This window comes from Melitaea cinxia, chromosome 3 (genome assembly GCF_905220565.1).
Source record: "Melitaea cinxia chromosome 3, ilMelCinx1.1, whole genome shotgun sequence".
In the NCBI taxonomy this organism is placed as follows: Eukaryota; Metazoa; Arthropoda; class Insecta; order Lepidoptera; family Nymphalidae; genus Melitaea; species Melitaea cinxia.
In genome coordinates this window covers 16,238,159-16,257,528 of record NC_059396.1, presented here as the reverse complement: position 1 = coordinate 16,257,528, position 19,370 = coordinate 16,238,159, and the positions used below count along the sequence as shown (strand labels likewise).

At 31.3% G+C, this 19,370-nt stretch overlaps 3 protein-coding genes across 3 annotated transcripts in view; 2 read left to right on the top strand and 1 right to left on the bottom strand.

Annotated features, from left to right (window-relative positions):
- Positions 1 to 5,250, top strand: part of LOC123668133 (calcium/calmodulin-dependent 3',5'-cyclic nucleotide phosphodiesterase 1) — a 36,180-nt gene extending 30,930 nt beyond the window's left edge. The window contains exons 8-12 of the mRNA XM_045601926.1: positions 859 to 1,028; positions 3,296 to 3,521; positions 4,020 to 4,299; positions 4,641 to 4,733; positions 5,186 to 5,250. Coding sequence (XP_045457882.1) covers positions 859 to 1,028; positions 3,296 to 3,521; positions 4,020 to 4,299; positions 4,641 to 4,733; positions 5,186 to 5,250 — 834 coding nt within the window. The remainder of the gene's footprint in view (positions 1 to 858; positions 1,029 to 3,295; positions 3,522 to 4,019; positions 4,300 to 4,640; positions 4,734 to 5,185) is intronic.
- Positions 5,251 to 10,486: 5,236 nt separating this feature from the next.
- Positions 10,487 to 12,300, bottom strand: LOC123669614 (protein arginine N-methyltransferase 1). The gene has a single exon (XM_045603211.1). The coding sequence runs from the start codon at positions 12,137 to 12,139 to the stop codon at positions 10,580 to 10,582; it is 1,560 nt and encodes a 519-aa protein (XP_045459167.1). The 5' UTR covers positions 12,140 to 12,300; the 3' UTR covers positions 10,487 to 10,579.
- Positions 12,301 to 12,738: 438 nt separating this feature from the next.
- LOC123669613 (intraflagellar transport protein 80 homolog) lies at positions 12,739 to 18,781 on the top strand. Its single transcript, XM_045603210.1, has 14 exons — positions 12,739 to 12,833; positions 12,978 to 13,145; positions 13,312 to 13,418; positions 13,805 to 13,983; positions 14,056 to 14,145; positions 14,255 to 14,392; positions 14,670 to 14,794; positions 14,992 to 15,240; positions 15,316 to 15,476; positions 15,985 to 16,194; positions 16,442 to 16,586; positions 17,685 to 17,838; positions 17,964 to 18,104; positions 18,633 to 18,781. Exons 1-14 carry the CDS (start codon positions 12,739 to 12,741, stop codon positions 18,660 to 18,662), a joined length of 1,992 nt encoding a protein of 663 aa, XP_045459166.1. The 3' UTR covers positions 18,663 to 18,781.
- Positions 18,782 to 19,370: the final 589 nt, after the last annotated feature.

Here is a 19,370-nt window from a genome sequence, read left to right as displayed (position 1 = left end):
ATTATGCAAAACTTTTTTGTATTGCTCAATTAAACACACACAAACACAAACATAGACACAGACACACACACACACACACACACACACACACACACACACTTCAACCTATCGCAGTCCACTGCTGGACATAGGCCTCCTCAAGTTCGCGCCAAAAATAGTGTGAATTCATGTGTGTTGCCCATAGTCACTACGCTGGGCAGGCGGGCTGGTGACCGCAAGGCTGTCTTCGACCTGTGTATTTCAAAGCCAGCAGTTGGGTGGTTATCCCGCTATCGGTCGGCTTTTTAAGTTCCACGGTGGTAGTGGAACTGCGTTATCCCTTAGTCACCTCTTACGACACTTAATTAAAGCGAAGTGTCAATTGTTTCGTTTTTCAAAAATTAACAATTGACAATTACTTAGATATTATTAATATATCATATAAGTACCATTTACTATCTGCCCTAAAAAATTTTATTCTTCCTAACTACTTGAAATATAGTAATATTTTTGTAATCGTACCCAAAAAATTCAAGCATCCCAGTTTCCATTAGACGATATGCTAAGCCGACGTATTCAATTCAGTGGTTACAGGAACTAGCTATTTTACGTGATAATGAAAATGACATACCTATAGTCAAAACATCTGCGCACATTACGTTAAGGACATTGGATGTCTGCATTTGATGCGAAATATATAACCGTCAGAACCAGGATTAGATTCATAAAAGTAAAAAAAAGTGTTTAAAAAAATAAAAAAAATTGCTGGTCTTTTTTATTTTGTGTATTTATGAGTTCAAATACGGGAATGTTATTTCCTATACCAATACAGAAATATTATGTGTGAATCTTTGTATTGATTATATAACTTTATTTTAGAACTGGTTGTCCGATCTGGAAATCTTCGCGACTCTGGTAGCAGCTGTTGTTCACGACTTCGAGCACACGGGAACCACGAACAACTTCCATGTTATGTCTGGCTCCGAAACGGCATTGCTTTACAACGACAGAGCGGTTCTTGAAAATCATCATATTAGCGCTGCTTTTAGGTAGGTAAATGTAATTTGAAATAATTGCCTGTATTTTTGTGAGAGGCAGAATTTTGAATATCAAAATGCAACAATTCGTTGTCAGTTTCTTATAAAATAACACTTGAATCGTATCCAAAATGAAGGTTTTTATTTTTGAGGACATTCATAATAAAAAAAAGGGAATTCTCGTTCATAATTAAACTATTACTGCCAAGCATGTAACAATGATCGTAACCTAAATAAAAGACCTTGAAACCTCTTGAAAGTTAGCAATAAAAAAATATGGAAAACTCATCACATTTTACTATATCTACGTATGAATTTATATAAAAATAGTCTGACGCTATTCGCTTCATCAAATTCTTTCAAAAATATCGTAACAAAAGCAGTGAATCCGATCGAACGTTCTAGATACAACAAAAGCCTACCGCGTATCCGTTGTAACGCTTAATTTCCCTGGAGACGGGCGGCTCTTTTTCACACTACATGAACACCGATCATTCACAGAGAGCAGTTAACGATGTATATTTAAATTTCCTAGGACGCCTTCCTATTATATTACTTTTTATATATACTAGCAGCTGCGCCCACGACTTCGTCCGCTTGGAATTTAAAAATAATTATTGTTCAATTCGCATAGTTACAAAATAAATAAATTGTAAAATAAAAGTAGCCTATGTAACTCCTTATTAGCCTATAAAAGTCCTATCAAAATCGGTCCAGCCGTTTCAGAAATTAGCCAGAACAAACAGACAGACAAAAATTGTAAAAATGTTATTTTGGTATATGTACCGTGTATACATCCATATGCATTAAGTAAAAAGCCCTTATTCTAATATTACAAACAGACACTCCAATTTTACATATTAGTATAGATTAAAGTAAAAAACAACATATAGGTACGCTTATTTTTCCTCGAAAATTTATTTTATTTGCAAAATAAACAGAAATTTACGGATATACTAATTGTCTGCCATTGAATAAAAAGTTCATGTGTGTCAGTTTTCCATACAATTAGTAAATCGTATGAGAATATAATTAATTTTTTACTAGTATTGTAAGTATAAAATTACTAATGAAATAAATTTTATTATTAAAATCACCATGTCTTTTTGTGAAGAACATTTACACAACCTTCAGTGTTTGGCATACATAATTACTATCCAATATCCATATTTAAATAGAAATAAGATAATTATGAAGCGAAGGTTTATAAGACTAACTACAACTCTAAAGGATTTATTTGTAAAGTTCAATAAACATCAGCTATCACAATGTCGAACATTTGTTGCTGATCTGGGTAATCATCTTTATGGGTCTCCCTTCTGCGCGTAAAGTTGTAAGGGCCTCGATTCTGTCTGTTACCGAAAATTCGTGATAGAAATCATTACCAATAGTACCCTTAAGTAGGCTCCAATCATCAGCGCAACAAAGTAACCAAACAGTGACACATTTATACACAAGACTCATCGAAAGAAGTGAAATAAAAAAAATCTAACCGTATAAATATGCAATGCAATGTAGCTTAAGATAAATAGCCAATGCGATATGATTTTTATTTTTCTAGCAATGACTTAAAATGTAAAGATCCTTTTTACTCTAAAGCAATATAAAAATATCTTGAGCAGTAAAAGCTTTTATTGCGAGTTCAGACATTATATAAAGAGTTCTTCGCATCCCATACATCAATCAAGCGTCTGAGACAAAATGCTATAGTTTCCATCCAAGTATACATCACATTATTTTAGCAAAGTCGAGACGGAATAATTTAATGTCTTAAAGGTCGCGCTATTTATCATAAAGCTGAAGAATGTATTTAGTTTATTTGAATACTCTTAAATCGTATTCTACCTTTTTCATTCATATTGCATTTTTTATTCATATTGCAGTAGGCTCAAATTGTCAAGTTGCGACTCGTAGAAATCGAGTCGCTATTATGTATTAATTAATTGCCATATCATTACATACATAAGTCGACTAAATCAAACAAAAAATCAACAACTAATACGTTGAATATACTCATCCTAATTCTCTCTTTATAATAATATTTTTATGGCTTCAACCTGAAATTAAGCAATAATTAGTTTTTCGTAACAAAAAAAAGTCCGGGTCAGACTCCTTAACGAAGGTTTTCATACCACGGTCATATTTATCGAGACACATTTATAAAAAAAACATTATTCAATATTTGACTAAACTCATAGAGAAACAAAATCTAGTTAATTACATAATTCATTCACTTAATATTCAACTAAGTGGCGATATAAATTCATTTTCAATTTCAGGTTACTGCGTGACGAGGAATGCAACATACTCCAGAATCTATCACGTGACGAATACCGCGAATTCCGCACCCTTGTCATTGACATGGTGCTGGCCACCGACATGTCCTTCCACTTCCAACAGCTGAAGAACATGAGATCCTTACTCACCCTCGCAGAGCCTACCGTTGACAAATCCAAGGCGGTGTCACTTGTGCTGCATTGCTGCGACATTTCACATCCAGCTAAGGTAATATAACTCTTTTTTTCAAAATACCTTTAGCATTATTTCTTATGTTGATATTTGTATCATAAGTATTCAGGCTGTAACCAATACGAAGTCCTGAATTTTATTGCTTCTTAATGTCTACAGGCGCTTTGCCGTTTATTATCGTTCATTTGAAGATAATTTTTATATTAATTTTTCTATGTACCGTCATTAAAACATATACCATTATATCATTGACACGTAAAGGAACTTTGTTTTATTTAAAAATCAATCATTCATATAAGTATTGTTTAAATATTACAATTACGTTGAATTACTTACATTTTTACGTTGAAAGAATATTTTGTTTGTTCATGCTTACCATTACCGTTAATTAAAACCATCGTACCTATTATATTTTTGAAGACTTTTATGTTTCGTAAAACGAGGCATAACATTTAGCGAAAATCCAGCTACTATACTATAACTGTGACAGTTAAAAACAAAATAAGTATAATATTATCCTTGTAACATTTTCAGAGATGGGATCTTCACCATAGATGGACAATGAGTCTCCTTGACGAATTCTTCCTCCAAGGAGACAAAGAAAGAGAGCTCGGGCTTCCGTTCAGTCCTTTATGCGATAGGAACAATACCCTCGTAGCCGAGTCTCAGATCGGTTTCATAGACTTCATTGTGGAGCCCAGTATGGGTGTCTGTGCTGATATGCTGGAATGCATATTAGGGCCTTTGCATTCCAGCTCGAAGAATTCGACGAGTGCTGCTGGACAAGAGAGGACTATAAATGAAGAGAGCACAGGTACATTTTGGTTTACCCAAATGTAAAGTTTAGTATTTTGGAAAATGTGGTACAATTGCCTATGATAAATCATTTAATGAATTAATAAAATGTTTTATAAAGATCACTGTCACGCCAATATAAATTAAAACGGCCCTAGAGACTATTCAAATGTGAATCATTAATTTGATTAATATTTCATAATTTTGATAATTCAGTTTTGCTGTAAAAAAAGTAATTAATTATTATAAGCTTACTATTAAGTTCTAGTTGAAAGATTTATATTTTAGACGAAACGTATGTAGAAGAAATGATTAATTATTGTTTCCTTATACTGAAGTAAAATAATTTTATTTTATTAGGCACGGAGACGGTTAGTAAATTCAAAATCAAGAAACCGTGGGTTGCTTGTCTGACGGACAACAAGAAGATATGGAAAGAACAAGCCGCTAAAGGTAACTTTAAATATGATCCAAGTATGGGTGACGAAAATAATTGTGTTTGCTTGCAAACGAAAAAAACCGACTTCAATTACATCGACAAATAATACAACGCGAGACGTCACTACGATTTTCGAGGGTTTCCCTCGATTTCTCTGGGATTCCAACATCAGATCTTAGTGTCCTTATCATGGTACTACCCTTGGGATATCCCCTTTCAAACAAAAAAAAAGAATTAAAAAGGTTCATAGTCGACAAAGCTATCCCCGAACATACACATATATATACGGTCGAATTGAGTAACCTTCTCCTTTTTTGAAGTTAAAAATATGTCTTTCCTATTTTTTTATAAAATACACAAAACTTGTTTATATTAATGTTTTTAACTATAAAATAGACGTAATTAATAATATATTCCGAAATTTAATCAAACCCAAAATTCTTATGCTATTATAATGATATTTCAGATGCTGAGGCACGTGCTAAACTAGAAGAGGAGACAAATGGCACTTCTCCGCCGACTGAAGAATAATATATGGCCACCTTTGTAAATAGCGTGAAAACTAATTGTTACAACATGTTACGATCATTGTTGAATAAATGTTAAGGCTAAGTTCGTGTGCTTATCGCTAACTTATTGTTGTGTTGTTCGCACAAAGAAACGATCATATTTTCTTCTTTCGGGTATATTGTCTCGGTATAAAAATTATCTAACATAGAATTCTTTAGAAATTTAGGTTTGGATTGTAACACAAACATCGACGTACCAATATTTGTTTGGTTCCACGGAAATTGATCACAAACAATTTGAATCGGCAAAAAATTTCGTTGAAACTTTGTTTGCTAAAACTCTATTTCCCTCGCGGCTTTTCTGATTAGTTTAATAAACGTGTTGGAAATTTAAAGTATTCAAATGTTAAATACAATATGAACCATATTTGTTTTTATATTTGAACCCTTGTTAACAAAAACAGTATATTTGTATTTAATTTTAGCTAAGTAATTTGATAGAATTTTGTTCATCTGTCTATCCACAGATTAGCTTAAGTATACTCGTAATTAGTTACTCTTAATTCTAAGAGCTAGACAGCCGTAGAGCTCGTCGTTAGTCGACTTACTTAAACTTATTTAGGTAAACATTAACTATTTTTGTATATAATAGTACAGTAGTGTTTACACAAAATTGGATGATTTTTTCCCTTCTACTACGCAGTATCCGGTATCGTTGATACTCATATTAATCGCGTTCAAAAGTGTTTTAGAAATAATTGTTTTTAAATGGAATTTTGGAAAATTCCGTAAAAATTTCTTAGACGAAGGAGTTAGTTGATTACTACGGATAGTAAATATACGTATAGGCGAACTAAGTCTTTTCTAATTGCGCATATACTTAGTGACAGGGAATATAAAAACCTATACAACATATAGCCTGATATTCAAAGTAAATTTATGTTCAGAATTGTAAAACGTATGTGGTACACTTGGTACATATTGGTAGATATACAGTCAACAACTTAGGTAAATAAGAACATACCCGAAATTTGATTAATATGAGAATTGATAATAAAAAAGCAAAATAAACCTTTAATCAAAATGAAAATAGCACATATTTGTGTGACGATAGAGCAGCACTTGTGTACAATTTTTGTCTCGGATGTAAGCTATTTTAGGTAATAAGTATATGACCAGAAAGAAGAAATTATATGGTCAATAGCTATTAATACTAGTGCACAATATCTGATGTATAAATTCTCTATGTGGAAGACAACGTAGTGAGTTTTATTCGAATAGGCGAAGTGCCGTAGAGCGGCGACGCCAGTAGTGTAAATAGAATTAACTAGCTTTAGCTTTACGTTGCTATTATAGTCTATTCGCGTTAAGAAAAAAGTGACTTATTGCTGTTACTTAGCTTAGCCACACTCCTTGATCAATTAAATCGTAGAAAATTCGAACACCATCTTCAAATTGACCAGTTGAAATAAGCTCAGGTTTTAATAAGAGTACAGCACAGCATAGCACAGCACAGAGGGCACAGCAGAAAATATTCTGCTCAATATCTGGAGCAGCCTAACTAGGGAAGTGCCTCAACCTTACAGAAGATCACACCTAAATAACAAAACTTTCAAGCAATTTTGTGTTCCTGTGGTGAATAAAGTAACCAGAGCTGGGGAGGGTCCGGGATAGGACCAGTAATGAGCTTGCGATGCTTCTGGTATTATACGCCTCTATTAGCTACGGTAATCGCTTACTATCAGGTGTGCAGACCGCTTGTTTGGCGACCTAGTACTATAAAAAAAAAACATTTCGAGTAACGTTTTAATTGATGAAATTACGTGACTAAGCTAAGTGACAGCAATGATTTACAATTTTTTTAACGCGAATAGACTATAAAATTTAATTTCTACGAGCGGGACTCGATTATAAAGTAACTTCTTAATGTAAAAATATGTTTAATTGTAATCTTTTTTAATCTATATTCTTGATAATTAATTTCTGATTCGGCAATATAGGTATTTTCTTTTTTGAAGTTACACTTCTTCTGGCGAGTTAGGGTAAAATTATGAGGGTAAATATTAACGATGCACGCACACACCGTCACACAAAGCCGACACCCTGAAGTTAGATAGTCAACGAAGAAGAAGGTAGCAATGTAAAGTTAGCTAGCCAATGAAGTATAACTTCCTACATGAGTACATAAGTATACACACTTTTTATAAGCTAATTATAGTAGCTTTTAAGTAGGCTTTTATTTGCACATTCGACTTTACATACGAATATTTTTGTTTTCGTTTACGTCGTTTTTTAAAAAAAATAGTATAAACAAAATAATAACCCTTCATATTTTTTTATGAAACTTACGTTTACTACAAATTACATCGTAATCAATAATTAATCAATATACTTTAAGCTAAGATTACTATTAGTTACTTAAATAATAGTAAAAACCTTGTATATAGATCTGATTCCCTCAAGTGAACGTATCTATAAGATTTTCAGATAAAAAAGAATATCTATACCTATCTTCATCAGATTTATAGCATTTAACCACTAGGAAATAAATAGAAGTACAATATAGAAATTTTCAGTAATTATCTCATATAAAAATTAAATATTAAGAGCCAATGTATAATATTACATAAATTGCTGGTGTTGGAGCAAACGTTACTTATATTAGACTTTGCATCTCTCTTCGATGGAAAACTGTACTTACCTACATATATTTATTAATATAGTTCTTGTAATGTATAACTATAGACATAATTTTAGACATAATTTTAACCCATATAAAATACGCTTATTAATTTTAATACTTCCGATTAAATTGGAGTCCTGATATTCCCTGACCAAGTGTTATTGTGAAATCATTTTGTAAATTACGAAAAAAATCATCTCATAGTCATAGATATAAAATTATTGTCTCAACGTAAAAATATCGTAAATTAAGAAGTTTTTGCTTTACCTATATCGCTAAGCTATTTTAGGTGTTACCATTTCAAGAACGCGCTGAAACTATCAAAATACCCGTACACATTTTGAAACTAGACTGAATGTCGAAGGTAACATAGAGTAAGGTGAAGAACAGGTTATAGGAATTTGAAATTGGAGGACCCGATCTAACCGTCCTTGTAGATCAGAAAATAACATACGTCCTTTAAAACCCATCATCAGAATTTCAGGACACATAACTCCACTAAAATAGATAAATATAGCAAATCATATCTTATAACGCGATCATATCAAACACAGTAATTAAATTCTTTTAGTAATTACCTAAGTTATAATAATTTATTTTTTTAAATCAAAACATTTAAAACATGGCCTACTTCTCAAAATTCAAAACAGACACGTGGGACCATTCACTTTGAATATCATTACAAAACCATAATCACTCTATTTAGGTCCCTAAATACGGTTTCAGGGATGGTAAGGCTAGATTTAAACCAACTGGTTACGCTTATCAAAGATTATACTATGATCTTTTTATATAATGGTCAACATAAAATAGGTAACTATACTGTACTATGTATTGTGCGTTAATGTACCTACTCATAGATTAAAAAATAAAATAATACAATCTTAGTAGATAGTTCTCGAAGCCATTCTGATTGGGGTTATAGCTTTATAAAATGTAGTTTTAGATTAATTAAGTCTGTCACGTTTAGATAATGATCATGATTAAGAATCATTCAAATAATATTAAAATAAATAAAAACAAAATATTTAAAATAGAAGCAACTCTGTTATTAAAATTTAGAATGACTTATTTTAAATTACAATAATAATCCTAACCAACCTTTTTTTTATTATGAAAATATATATTTTATTTTAATAATAATAAATTAATCCAAACCAAGTGATTATTACTTAAACGTTCAGACATATTTGTTACTTAAATATTTTTTTTCCGGACATAGCCGCAATATTTAAATAGAGATTATGTATTTTAAAAAGTAGGAAGCAATATAGTCATAATATGTTAAAAATAATTATAAGTTCTAAACCTTCATTTTGCCTGTCCTAACCATCTTTACCTGTACTAGTTTAGTACTGTCTAGTTTGTACTGTCTGTATTTTTAAAATGTAGTTAAGATTAAATCTATAAAAATTAAAAAAAGTATATAATTATAGTTTTTAAAGCTTTTAGCGTTTTGTATCAATTTATGAGCTTGTGCTCAAAACTTTTCGTTCAATGTAAAGTGAACTAAACATAATATTAAAATATACTTAAACATACTATATTATAAAATACTATATTAAAAAAATAATTGTGTAATAAAAATGGGTATAAAATTATATCAACCTAGTTTCCTTTTTAAAATTTAATTGCTAAAAATTATATCTGAAAAAAATATTTTAAAATAAGAATGTTTATAATTAAATTATAAAATCATTATTCAATAAATAAAAAGACAATTATGTAAGACTATAACTTATTTTTAAAATTACTAATAAAAGAATATGTCTGTCTATGTATTTTCTTTATCTAAAACTATTTGTGTATTGAACTCCAATGTACCTATGTCGTTTTTTTATTAACATTTTTTTTTCTACTTGTAAATAATAGTAACTTAACACCTTGAGATGTATGTATAATATTTAAAAATGAAATAAAGATTTTCGTAGAAATATGTTTTATTTTTTTTATAAAATTTGAAAATTACAATATTGATGAAATGGAAAATTAAATATTTGGAAAGAAAAAGACAATTAAGAAGAAAGAAAAAGACAATTAAGAAGAAATAAAAATGTACAGTAAAAGTTTCAGCTTTTGTGTAAAATTGAGAAAAGGGAGGGAAAATGAATCTTTAAGATTTTAGACAAGTATTAGGCAGATTTGAGATTAAAATCAGTGGTAACAACAATACATTTGCTATAAAACAATAATTGTTTACATTATTTCGAATGGAACTCAAAATGCATACCGTTATCTTTACTAAAAATATTGACATTATAAAAAAACTACTTAAAACATAATTTTACAAAAAATAGGATACAGTTTCTAGACATTTATATCACAATATAACCCTAACATGGAAAGTCAAACTTTCCTTTTTAACTTCTACAAGCAAAAATGTAAGCTTTAATGCAGATAAGTCTACACAGATAAGCTATTTTCTTAAATTTAGTACTTGTGCTAATTCGTGCTTATTCTGACAGCAAAGATAACACTTTTACTTATCTACATAAACTAGGCACTGGTTAGAGTTCGGACTACTTTAATTATTCGGTACAAGACATTTAAATATGCCAATTTGACACATTAAGGCTTTCATATAGGTATCTACGATAAATATAAATTGCCTTCTGCAAGCTTACAATATAACAGAAATACAAATAAAATATCTAAACATCTTTTAAAGTTAGCTCAATATAAACTTATGAACCTTTCCAAATATATTTATTTGTATGGTAAGTGCTCTAACATCTGTTTTCTGTCTATTACAAGTAATGGTTCCTGCTATCACATCACCCTTCTTTACTTCAATGCAATTTCTAAAATAGAAAACGGTTTGTTTCCAATGTGTCGGTATTTTATGAGGACCCGTTGTGAACGACACACTTTGTGGTAAGTCAAAGAATGTATCAAAATAACCAACTAATGACGTAATTGAACCATCTTTTGTTATCGGTAATTTAAATTCAGATGTAAAGTTTAATGTATCAATAGTACATGTATAAATATCAATCTCCTTAACTACACATGGTTCTGACAAAATATGTTTCGATGGCACAACATCTACACTCACTTCTCTAACGACCTCTGATTTCATACAATTCATTTTGTAGCCGTACACGTCAGACCAGAATTCAATTAACTTTTTGTGCATTTCTATATCCCCATTTGCTACAAGGCTTATGTTACATCGGTTAGGCAGCAAAAGGCCTCCTGGTTTCAGACAGTTATCTCTTGCATATATCACACTATCGAGCATTCCTTCAAAGAGTAGGAAATAACCCATCCATTCTGATACTATGATGTCAACTTTATCATCGAGTTTAGTATTTTCCAATCTACCTTTCACTGTTTGAATAGTATTTTCAAGATTATTCTCTCTGATAATATCCATAGCGTGATAAATTACTTCCGACTGATCGAGAGCGTAAACTTTCTTTGCTCCAGCAGATGCTGAAAACATTGACAGTATACCTGTTCCACATCCGAGATCAAGTACGACTTTGTCCCTTAAAGTTTCTTTGTTGTTTAGAATTGCATCTCTATAAGATTCTGTACGTACTTTATCAGAAAGCATGTCATAGTGTATACCAAAATGAGCATAACTACTAAAATAGCCCTCATCACTTTCTAAAGGAACTTTAGATACACAATCCACTATAATACTACTGTCCCCAATGTCACCAGTACCACCTCCATCAATGAGATTTTTCATAGAATCTTGCATTTTAACCATGTCCTCTTTTGCCATTTGGAGATGTGATTGACTTTCTTTTAATTGTTCTGTTAGTGTATGTATAGTTCTTTGGAGTTCTGTAAAATGAGCTTGTGATAATGTAACCAAACCGTTTTCTACGTTTGCGTGGTAAGACTTAGGCGAACTTGGTTTTTCAATTATTGAATCAAAATCAAACATTAACCATTCGTCGTTGTCTAACGGTTTAAGGTACTTTTCGTCAACCCACAGAGGCTTCGAGGCCTCCATAATTTGATCTGCAGTCGGTTTATGTGTTTTAATGTAATTTATTAATTTGATGTATGAATAGCAATCCATACTGAATTTGTTTTTTAATTCGCTTAAATTAAATCCATGGACGTTTTCACAGTGAGTCACAGTTTCTTCTATAGTGACAAAAACGTTTGTGCAAAATAAACACGTTACTGAAACATCGCTAGTTTCCATTTCTTGCCATTCATCTTCTTCGAATTGTTCTTCATCGGAACTTAAATCTGGTACTTCAGACATTCTATTTTGTTAAAAATATTTTTATGGTCAATAAAAAATTTTACAAACTTAATTTTTACAAACTATCAAAACCATGTGGTAAATATTTAATGACAATTCACATTTCGCAGCAAGTTCTTTGACAGTCAACTTGACAACTTATGTAGATAACCAAACAAATGTACAATGAATGAATATTTATTGCAAGTGAATGGATAGCATAAACAAAATATTAGTAAATACAAAAAAATAATTAGATATTCTTAAAACAATGCGGGTTAAGAATAATTGATATAAAAATACTTCAAAGGGCTGGTGCATTTTTTGGCCAGAGAATCGGCATAGCGATTTAACGTAAAAATGCTGCCAGCATTCTTGGTTTCTTGGCCCAATTCCACGCGGACATGCTTTGTACCATAACTATCTGTAAATATTTAGTTCTTAAGTTGTGAATTATAAATACGTATAATGTTTAATAAGGATAAATAAAATATACACTTCAAAGGTAAAATAATTATTATCACTTGTTTTAATAGATTTTTCTTGTTGCCGTGGTTACAAATAGTACACATTATACATGTTTGTAACGGCATTAAATAATTTTTCTTTTTGATATTAAAATGAAGTTAAAGATATCTTTTTTTAAAGAACCAAAACATGTCGGCGTTGTCACCTGCGTCAGCTGGAACAACACAGAAGATGTATTTTCGTGCGGGTAAGAGATCAGAATACAAAACGCAAGTGTGTATGCAATGTAATCAATGAACAGGAGGAAATATACGATTGTAATTTGCTGAAATAAATGCTAACCTATAGATACATAGTAATATTTACAATACATGAAATATTATATTTTTAGAGATGACCACAAACTGCTTAAGTGGAATCTAGTGAATGGCGAATGTTTAACGGTTACTACATTACCAGAAGACTTTTATCCTACTTGTATGCACTTATTTCCTAAAATCAATATCGGAAGTAGCAAACACCAGAATGATGTTATATTAATTGCTTGTGCCGATGGGAAGTAAGTTCATTTGGTTCACAATCCCGGATAATATTTTTATATAGCCTATTATGTTTTCAAAATAAAAATACATTAATTACCTAATTATTAGTAAATGATTGATTGTACATTTTGGTGCCATTTTTTTTACCTTTTTATTAGTTCTATTTTAAAAAAAAATCCGTAGATTTCACATTGTCAATAACAACGGCCGCATAGAAAAAAGTGTAATTGCTCACCAAGGAGCTTGTTTAGGTGCACAATGGAGCCCTGATGGAGCCGGATTGCTTACAGGTTAAATATTATTTTATTACAACAGTCAAGAACAGACTAACACCTATTAAAAATAATTTTATCATCATATGATAAAGAAATAATTGTGTTTCATATCAAACAAAAAACGGTATTCGAAAAAATAGTCGATTAAATACTCATTATTAGGAATAACTCAAAAAATACTCTTAGCGTCTCACTCAAATGAAAACGAACGACAAGCACCAGCAGTTGGTAACAAACATAAAAAACTGTTGTAGTGAGAACCTCCAACTTTTTTTGAAGTTGGAATAAATAACTAAGTTTTTAACATTATAATTATTTTTAACATTGAGTATCAATTATACACCTTACTCACACATTCATTAATAAATAATAGGAATATTAATGTTTGTTGTATTTTGTAGCTGGTGAAGATGGTTTTGTTAAGGTTTGGTCTAGAAATGGTCTTTTACGTTCTACTGTGGTACAATCAGATGAACCATGCTACAACTCCATATGGAGTCCCGATAGCAGTGCCATTTTATACACGAAAGGGAATTCGCTTGTGATTAAGTATTTAAATTCTAGCACTAAGTTAACTAAGGTAATTTAATATGTCTTAGAATATTAATTTTTAAAATGTATTTATTGAAGTTGATATTGAAATTGATTTTAGTGGAAGGCCCATGAAGGCGTTATTTTGAGCGTAGCATGGAATGCAAACAATAATTTAATAATTTCCGGCTCTGAAGATGGATATTCCAAGGCAAGAATAATTTATTAAACGTACAATTACTTATTTGGTTAATTAATTATTTAACGTACAATTACTTATTTGGTTTGATTCTAAGATTAATTCGTGCTTTTTATCCTAGATTTGGGATTCGTTCGGTCAACAGATATCTGTTAGTGTTAAACATGATCAGCCTATAACAAGTGTGAACTGGTCTCCCGCTGGAGATATGTTTATCATCGGTAGCTATAATTTGATTCGGCTTTGCAATGCTAATGGCGTAAGTTATTTAAATATGTCTTTTATACATCATCATATATCATCTTTTTTGAATTCTACAAAAAGAAATTCACTTAAAAAATTAATGCTGACGTTATTACATATGGTGAAAATATCGTATGCAATTAGGGAAAAGCGTAAAAGCATTTAATCATTTACTTTTGATAAATTAATTCATATTTATTTATTACATGTTTTTTTTGTGCCTTGTATATAAAGAATAATTGTTTCTAAAGATAACATTGCTGATTATGTTTAAAATAAAACCAAAATTTCAGTGGTCTCATTGTCTCGATCGACCTTCAACTGGTAGTATCTACAGTATAGCATGGTCATCAGATGGCACACAATTAGCTGCTGCATGCGCTAATGGACACGTTCTCTTTGCGCATATAATTGACAGGTTTGACTTTTATTTATTTTTTCCAAGATTAATATGCTCGAATAGTTACCTCGAAGTACTCATAAAATATTGCGTATTCAAAATTCTATGCCATATTGTAGCAAGAAAAAAAGACGTTATACCTTTTTCTTAATCAAACTGAGATCTTATCGTGAGATATTAAAAAAAAAATGATATGCAAATTTTGTAATTTTCAGAGAGTTTACTTGGAAGAATTTTGCTTGTACCCAAACTGGACGTAAAGTGATTTCCATTAAAGATATTCTAACAGACCAAAGTGATCAATTAGATTATCCAGACAGAGTTATACAAATAGCACTAGGATTCAATCATTTCGTTGTTGCTACAGTTAAACAATGTTTCATACATAAATTGACGTCATGGAATACACCCGTAACATTCGATCTAAAAGAAGGGACGATTAACATGATTTTATTGGCAGAAAAGTCAGTTAAGTTCTAATATCATCAATTTTTTAAAAGAGCGGTATGGTAACATAACTATATAATTCTACTTTTTAGATGTATTTGCGTAATTGAAAGAGCCGGTGTCTCGATATATAGTTATATGGGACGATTACTAGCAAGTCCTCGTTGTGGTTCACGACCCGAAACCTTAGGAAGGGCTGCAGTATCGCTAGGACCCGACTCATTTGCTTTAGTGGATCAGACTGATAGAAAAGGTATTTTAGCCACTTGAAGAAGCACACTCGTGATACGCTAAAATAAACGCTGAAAAATACGCTTCAGCCTGTAATATCCCACTACTGGGCATAGGCCTCTTTCCCCATGTAGGAGAAGGATCAGAGCTTAATCCACCGCGCTGCTCCAATGCGAGTTGGCGGATATATTCCCTACTATGAGTAACGATCGCTATCAGGTGTACATGATAACAACGGGGACCGACGGCTTAACGTGCTCTTCGAGGCATGGTGGGGAGACCCACAAGGACTATACAAACACCCAGACCACGGCAAACACCTGTATGGCCAATACAAATATTTGTCATGTGCGGGGATCGAACCCGCAACCGCCAGCGCAACAGGTAGAATCCATGGCTGTAACCGTTGCGCCAACGCGGCATCAATACTACAATGCGGCCACAAAAATAACATTTGGTAAAAAGTAATAAATTACTGGAAAAACAATTTTTTTTTTTCTCAAAAATTCATCACAGTCTTATTGTTGCAGTAATTCACGTCCATGACTTACCAACCGGTTTGATAGTCCGAAGTTCTAACGAGAATGCAGTTACAAAGTTGGTACATAAAATGACAATATCAAACATAGCGTTGAGTCAAGCTGGACCTATCAGTGAGAGGCAGCTTGCATTGTTAGATTATAACAGAGATTTATATGTTGTCACTGTCAAAGATCCCAAGCCTAAATTTGTTAAATTGGGTAAGTTTTACTTTCATCTTTACTCTTTGGCTACCGAACTGCAAGAAATATACAAAGAAATTTAACCATGCTTCAAAAAATTAAAAAATAAAGCAAGCTTTATGTATTAATTGATTCTCTGTATTCAAAAAAAAAAACCCGAGAAGTTTACTTTTTACATAAATTTTATGCTATGTTTTGTTATGATTTGGCCAATTAAAGTAAAAAAAAGTTTAATCTTGATGAAACCTATAAACGTAACTTTTAGGGTCTCAAATTTTAAGTATTTTATGGAGCGCAGAAACGGAATTGTTAGTTGGATTGCGAGCGAATTCAGTTGTTGCTTGGTGTTGTCCGCGAGCCGCTAAGCAACCTGACTGGCTTGCACTTACTACAATCAGTAAAGATATTAGGTACGATATAGATTTTAAGCGTAAATATCTATATATTAGTACGTGAAGCAAAAACTACATTGTAGTTTTTTCTTAAGGTTAAACAAGTCACTCATCTTTCCATGCACTATTTGTCGCTAAATTCACCATATCTTTTCACCTTTGGATGATATAAATATGTATGAATTGTTTATATGTATTTATGTATATATTTGTATGTATGCATATGTATGTATATATGTATGTATGTATGTATGTATATATGTATAATTTTATATTCTATTGTAATTTATTCTAATTTCTATAACAATTATTTGTTCACTTCCTAACCCCTTTTCTATGCCCTGTCCTATACCCAAAGTTTGTCTGAAAAGAATCGCTCTTTTAGCGATAAGACCGCCTTTTTACATCTTCCTCTAATTGTACTACTTTTGTTTGTATCTTTTAGTAGTGTGCAATAAATAATATTATCATTATAATTTCTTTTATTCAATATATTTCCTTATGATTACATTTTAAATATATTATTATATTATTTATTATTATTATTATTCTATACCTTCTTACGAAAATTGTGCGGACGGAGAAGTATGAAATTTCGCACACTTATAGTTTATGTAGCGAAGGCGTGCAGAATGCTAATATGTTTTTTAAAGTTACGCATAAATAAATACATAAAATTAATTTTAAAAAAAAACGCACAGACTACTATATATTTGACACACGCGCATATATACTCTTTTGTTTATTATTATAGAAGTATAGTCTTTGACAAAAGAAACTTAATAATGTTCAAACTATAATATTAAAATTTAAATTAGTTAAGGTCGAATTTCGACCACTGAGCGACCACTCGTGTGAATAAAAATGCAATAAAATTTTAAAGCAAATGTTGTGTCTTAATATTCGTAGTAAATTAGTCTTAAAATCACTGCTACATTTCTATCCCTCTTTTATTTTTTTCTTTTTATTTCAAAGACATTTTTGTGGTAATTTACTTAAATAGGTATATTTTTAACTTTAGATTATTTGTTTTTGTCGTATCCAGCTAAGTTGTCTCTTAATCAATAAAAATAGATCGAATTGTAGAGTAAATTATACTATTTTAAATGATTTTAGTGATCTAGGACGAAATCCAAGTATAGTAAGTATTGAAGATGGCGTAGTATGTATCTGTCGTGGAAATGGATCCTTATCACACGTGTCACTTGCTGACTTTCCAGAGAAACTGTTGAAATATGTTGCTTTAAATTTGTGGCAGGAAGCTTTACAGGTATAAAAATTAGTGACACAACGATATTTATAATTATGATATGCTTCGATTAATGACACTGCCATGATAAATTTTTATATTATTTTTCAAAACACATAAAATATAACCTTCTTATTGGGTTACAGCTATGTCGTACCGTCGAAGATGAAACGCTATGGGCGTGTCTTGCTGTGTTGGCCTGGCAATACAATCAACTAGCTGTTGCAGAAGAAGCATTTGCTATTATACACCAGTATCATCAAGTCTGCTACATTCAACATTTGAGAGTAATTTTTTTTTTAATATTGATTGATGCACTTAACTTCATATGAAAATCTGATTAGAATCTGAAAATATTTAATTTGAAAGCTTTTTTTTAAGTGAAAACCGTACACATATTTTTTTTGTAGGTAGTAAGTTAGGCCGTTATGCTCTGAGGTGAAAAGATCGATCGGGTGAACTCGGGACCGCCGAGTGTACCTGAGCGAGAAAGATACAGTCAGCTGTTCTTCGTGTTGTATTGCTTTAGTATATCTACAACAAAGTTTTAATATCTGCCATGCGGTCTTAAGCACACAATCTATTTTTTTTTTTAATTTCTTTTCTTTAGTGTTTTAATGTTTTATCGTATCTTTTAATCATTCGCGACTTACCCTGATTGAAGTTCCTGTTTTATATAGGTATAACATTTCAAAAATTAAGATGAATAAAAATATGAGTTTTGTATGGAAATGTCACCAGATAGTGTTTATTTATTTAATCTAATTTAAATAATTTAAATATTTATTTAATCGTGGACTTAATCTTTTTTACAGAGTACTATTCCGGAGAAACTAACAGCGTAGAAGCAGTACTATAAACGTAATGCTGTGTATTAACTAAATATGATTATTACATCGTACAATTGGACCATCATATATTAGTTATTTATACCATTATAATAATAAATAATATAAAAATTAAATGTACTGTTTTTCATATAATGTAATAATACCGCCTTTCATATTTATGATTCCTGTCGTAAAATAACTTATTTTTCGCAAACGAAAAACATACTGACTACAATTCACCTTGAAAAGTAATTTAACGTAGGCAATCGAAAAAATTATTAATTAAATACGCATTATTGGGTTCAACTCAAAAAGTACTCGTTCTTTCGATAAAAAAAAGGATCATCAAAATCGGTACACACTAAAAATTTATGAGGTAGCACACATAAAAAATATACAGTCGAATTGAGGACCCCCTCCTTTTTAACTCGGTAAAAAAATCATTGTTTTTTTTATAGACCAAGGGTGAGCAACCCGCGGCCCGCAGGCCGCATGCGGCCCCAATAGAGATTTTGTGCGGCCCACCAGGGTTTTCTAATTTTCAAAATTGACAATTTTATTTTAATAAGGCATACCAAAATTCAATACTTATACATCAAGCCTTATTAGTTTCCATCATTTTATGCTTTTGCCCCGAATATCATTTTTTCAAAATTTTGCGGCCCTCTACTAAAAAAAGGTTCCTCACCCCTGGTATAACCTAAAGACAAAGCCAATAGAAGC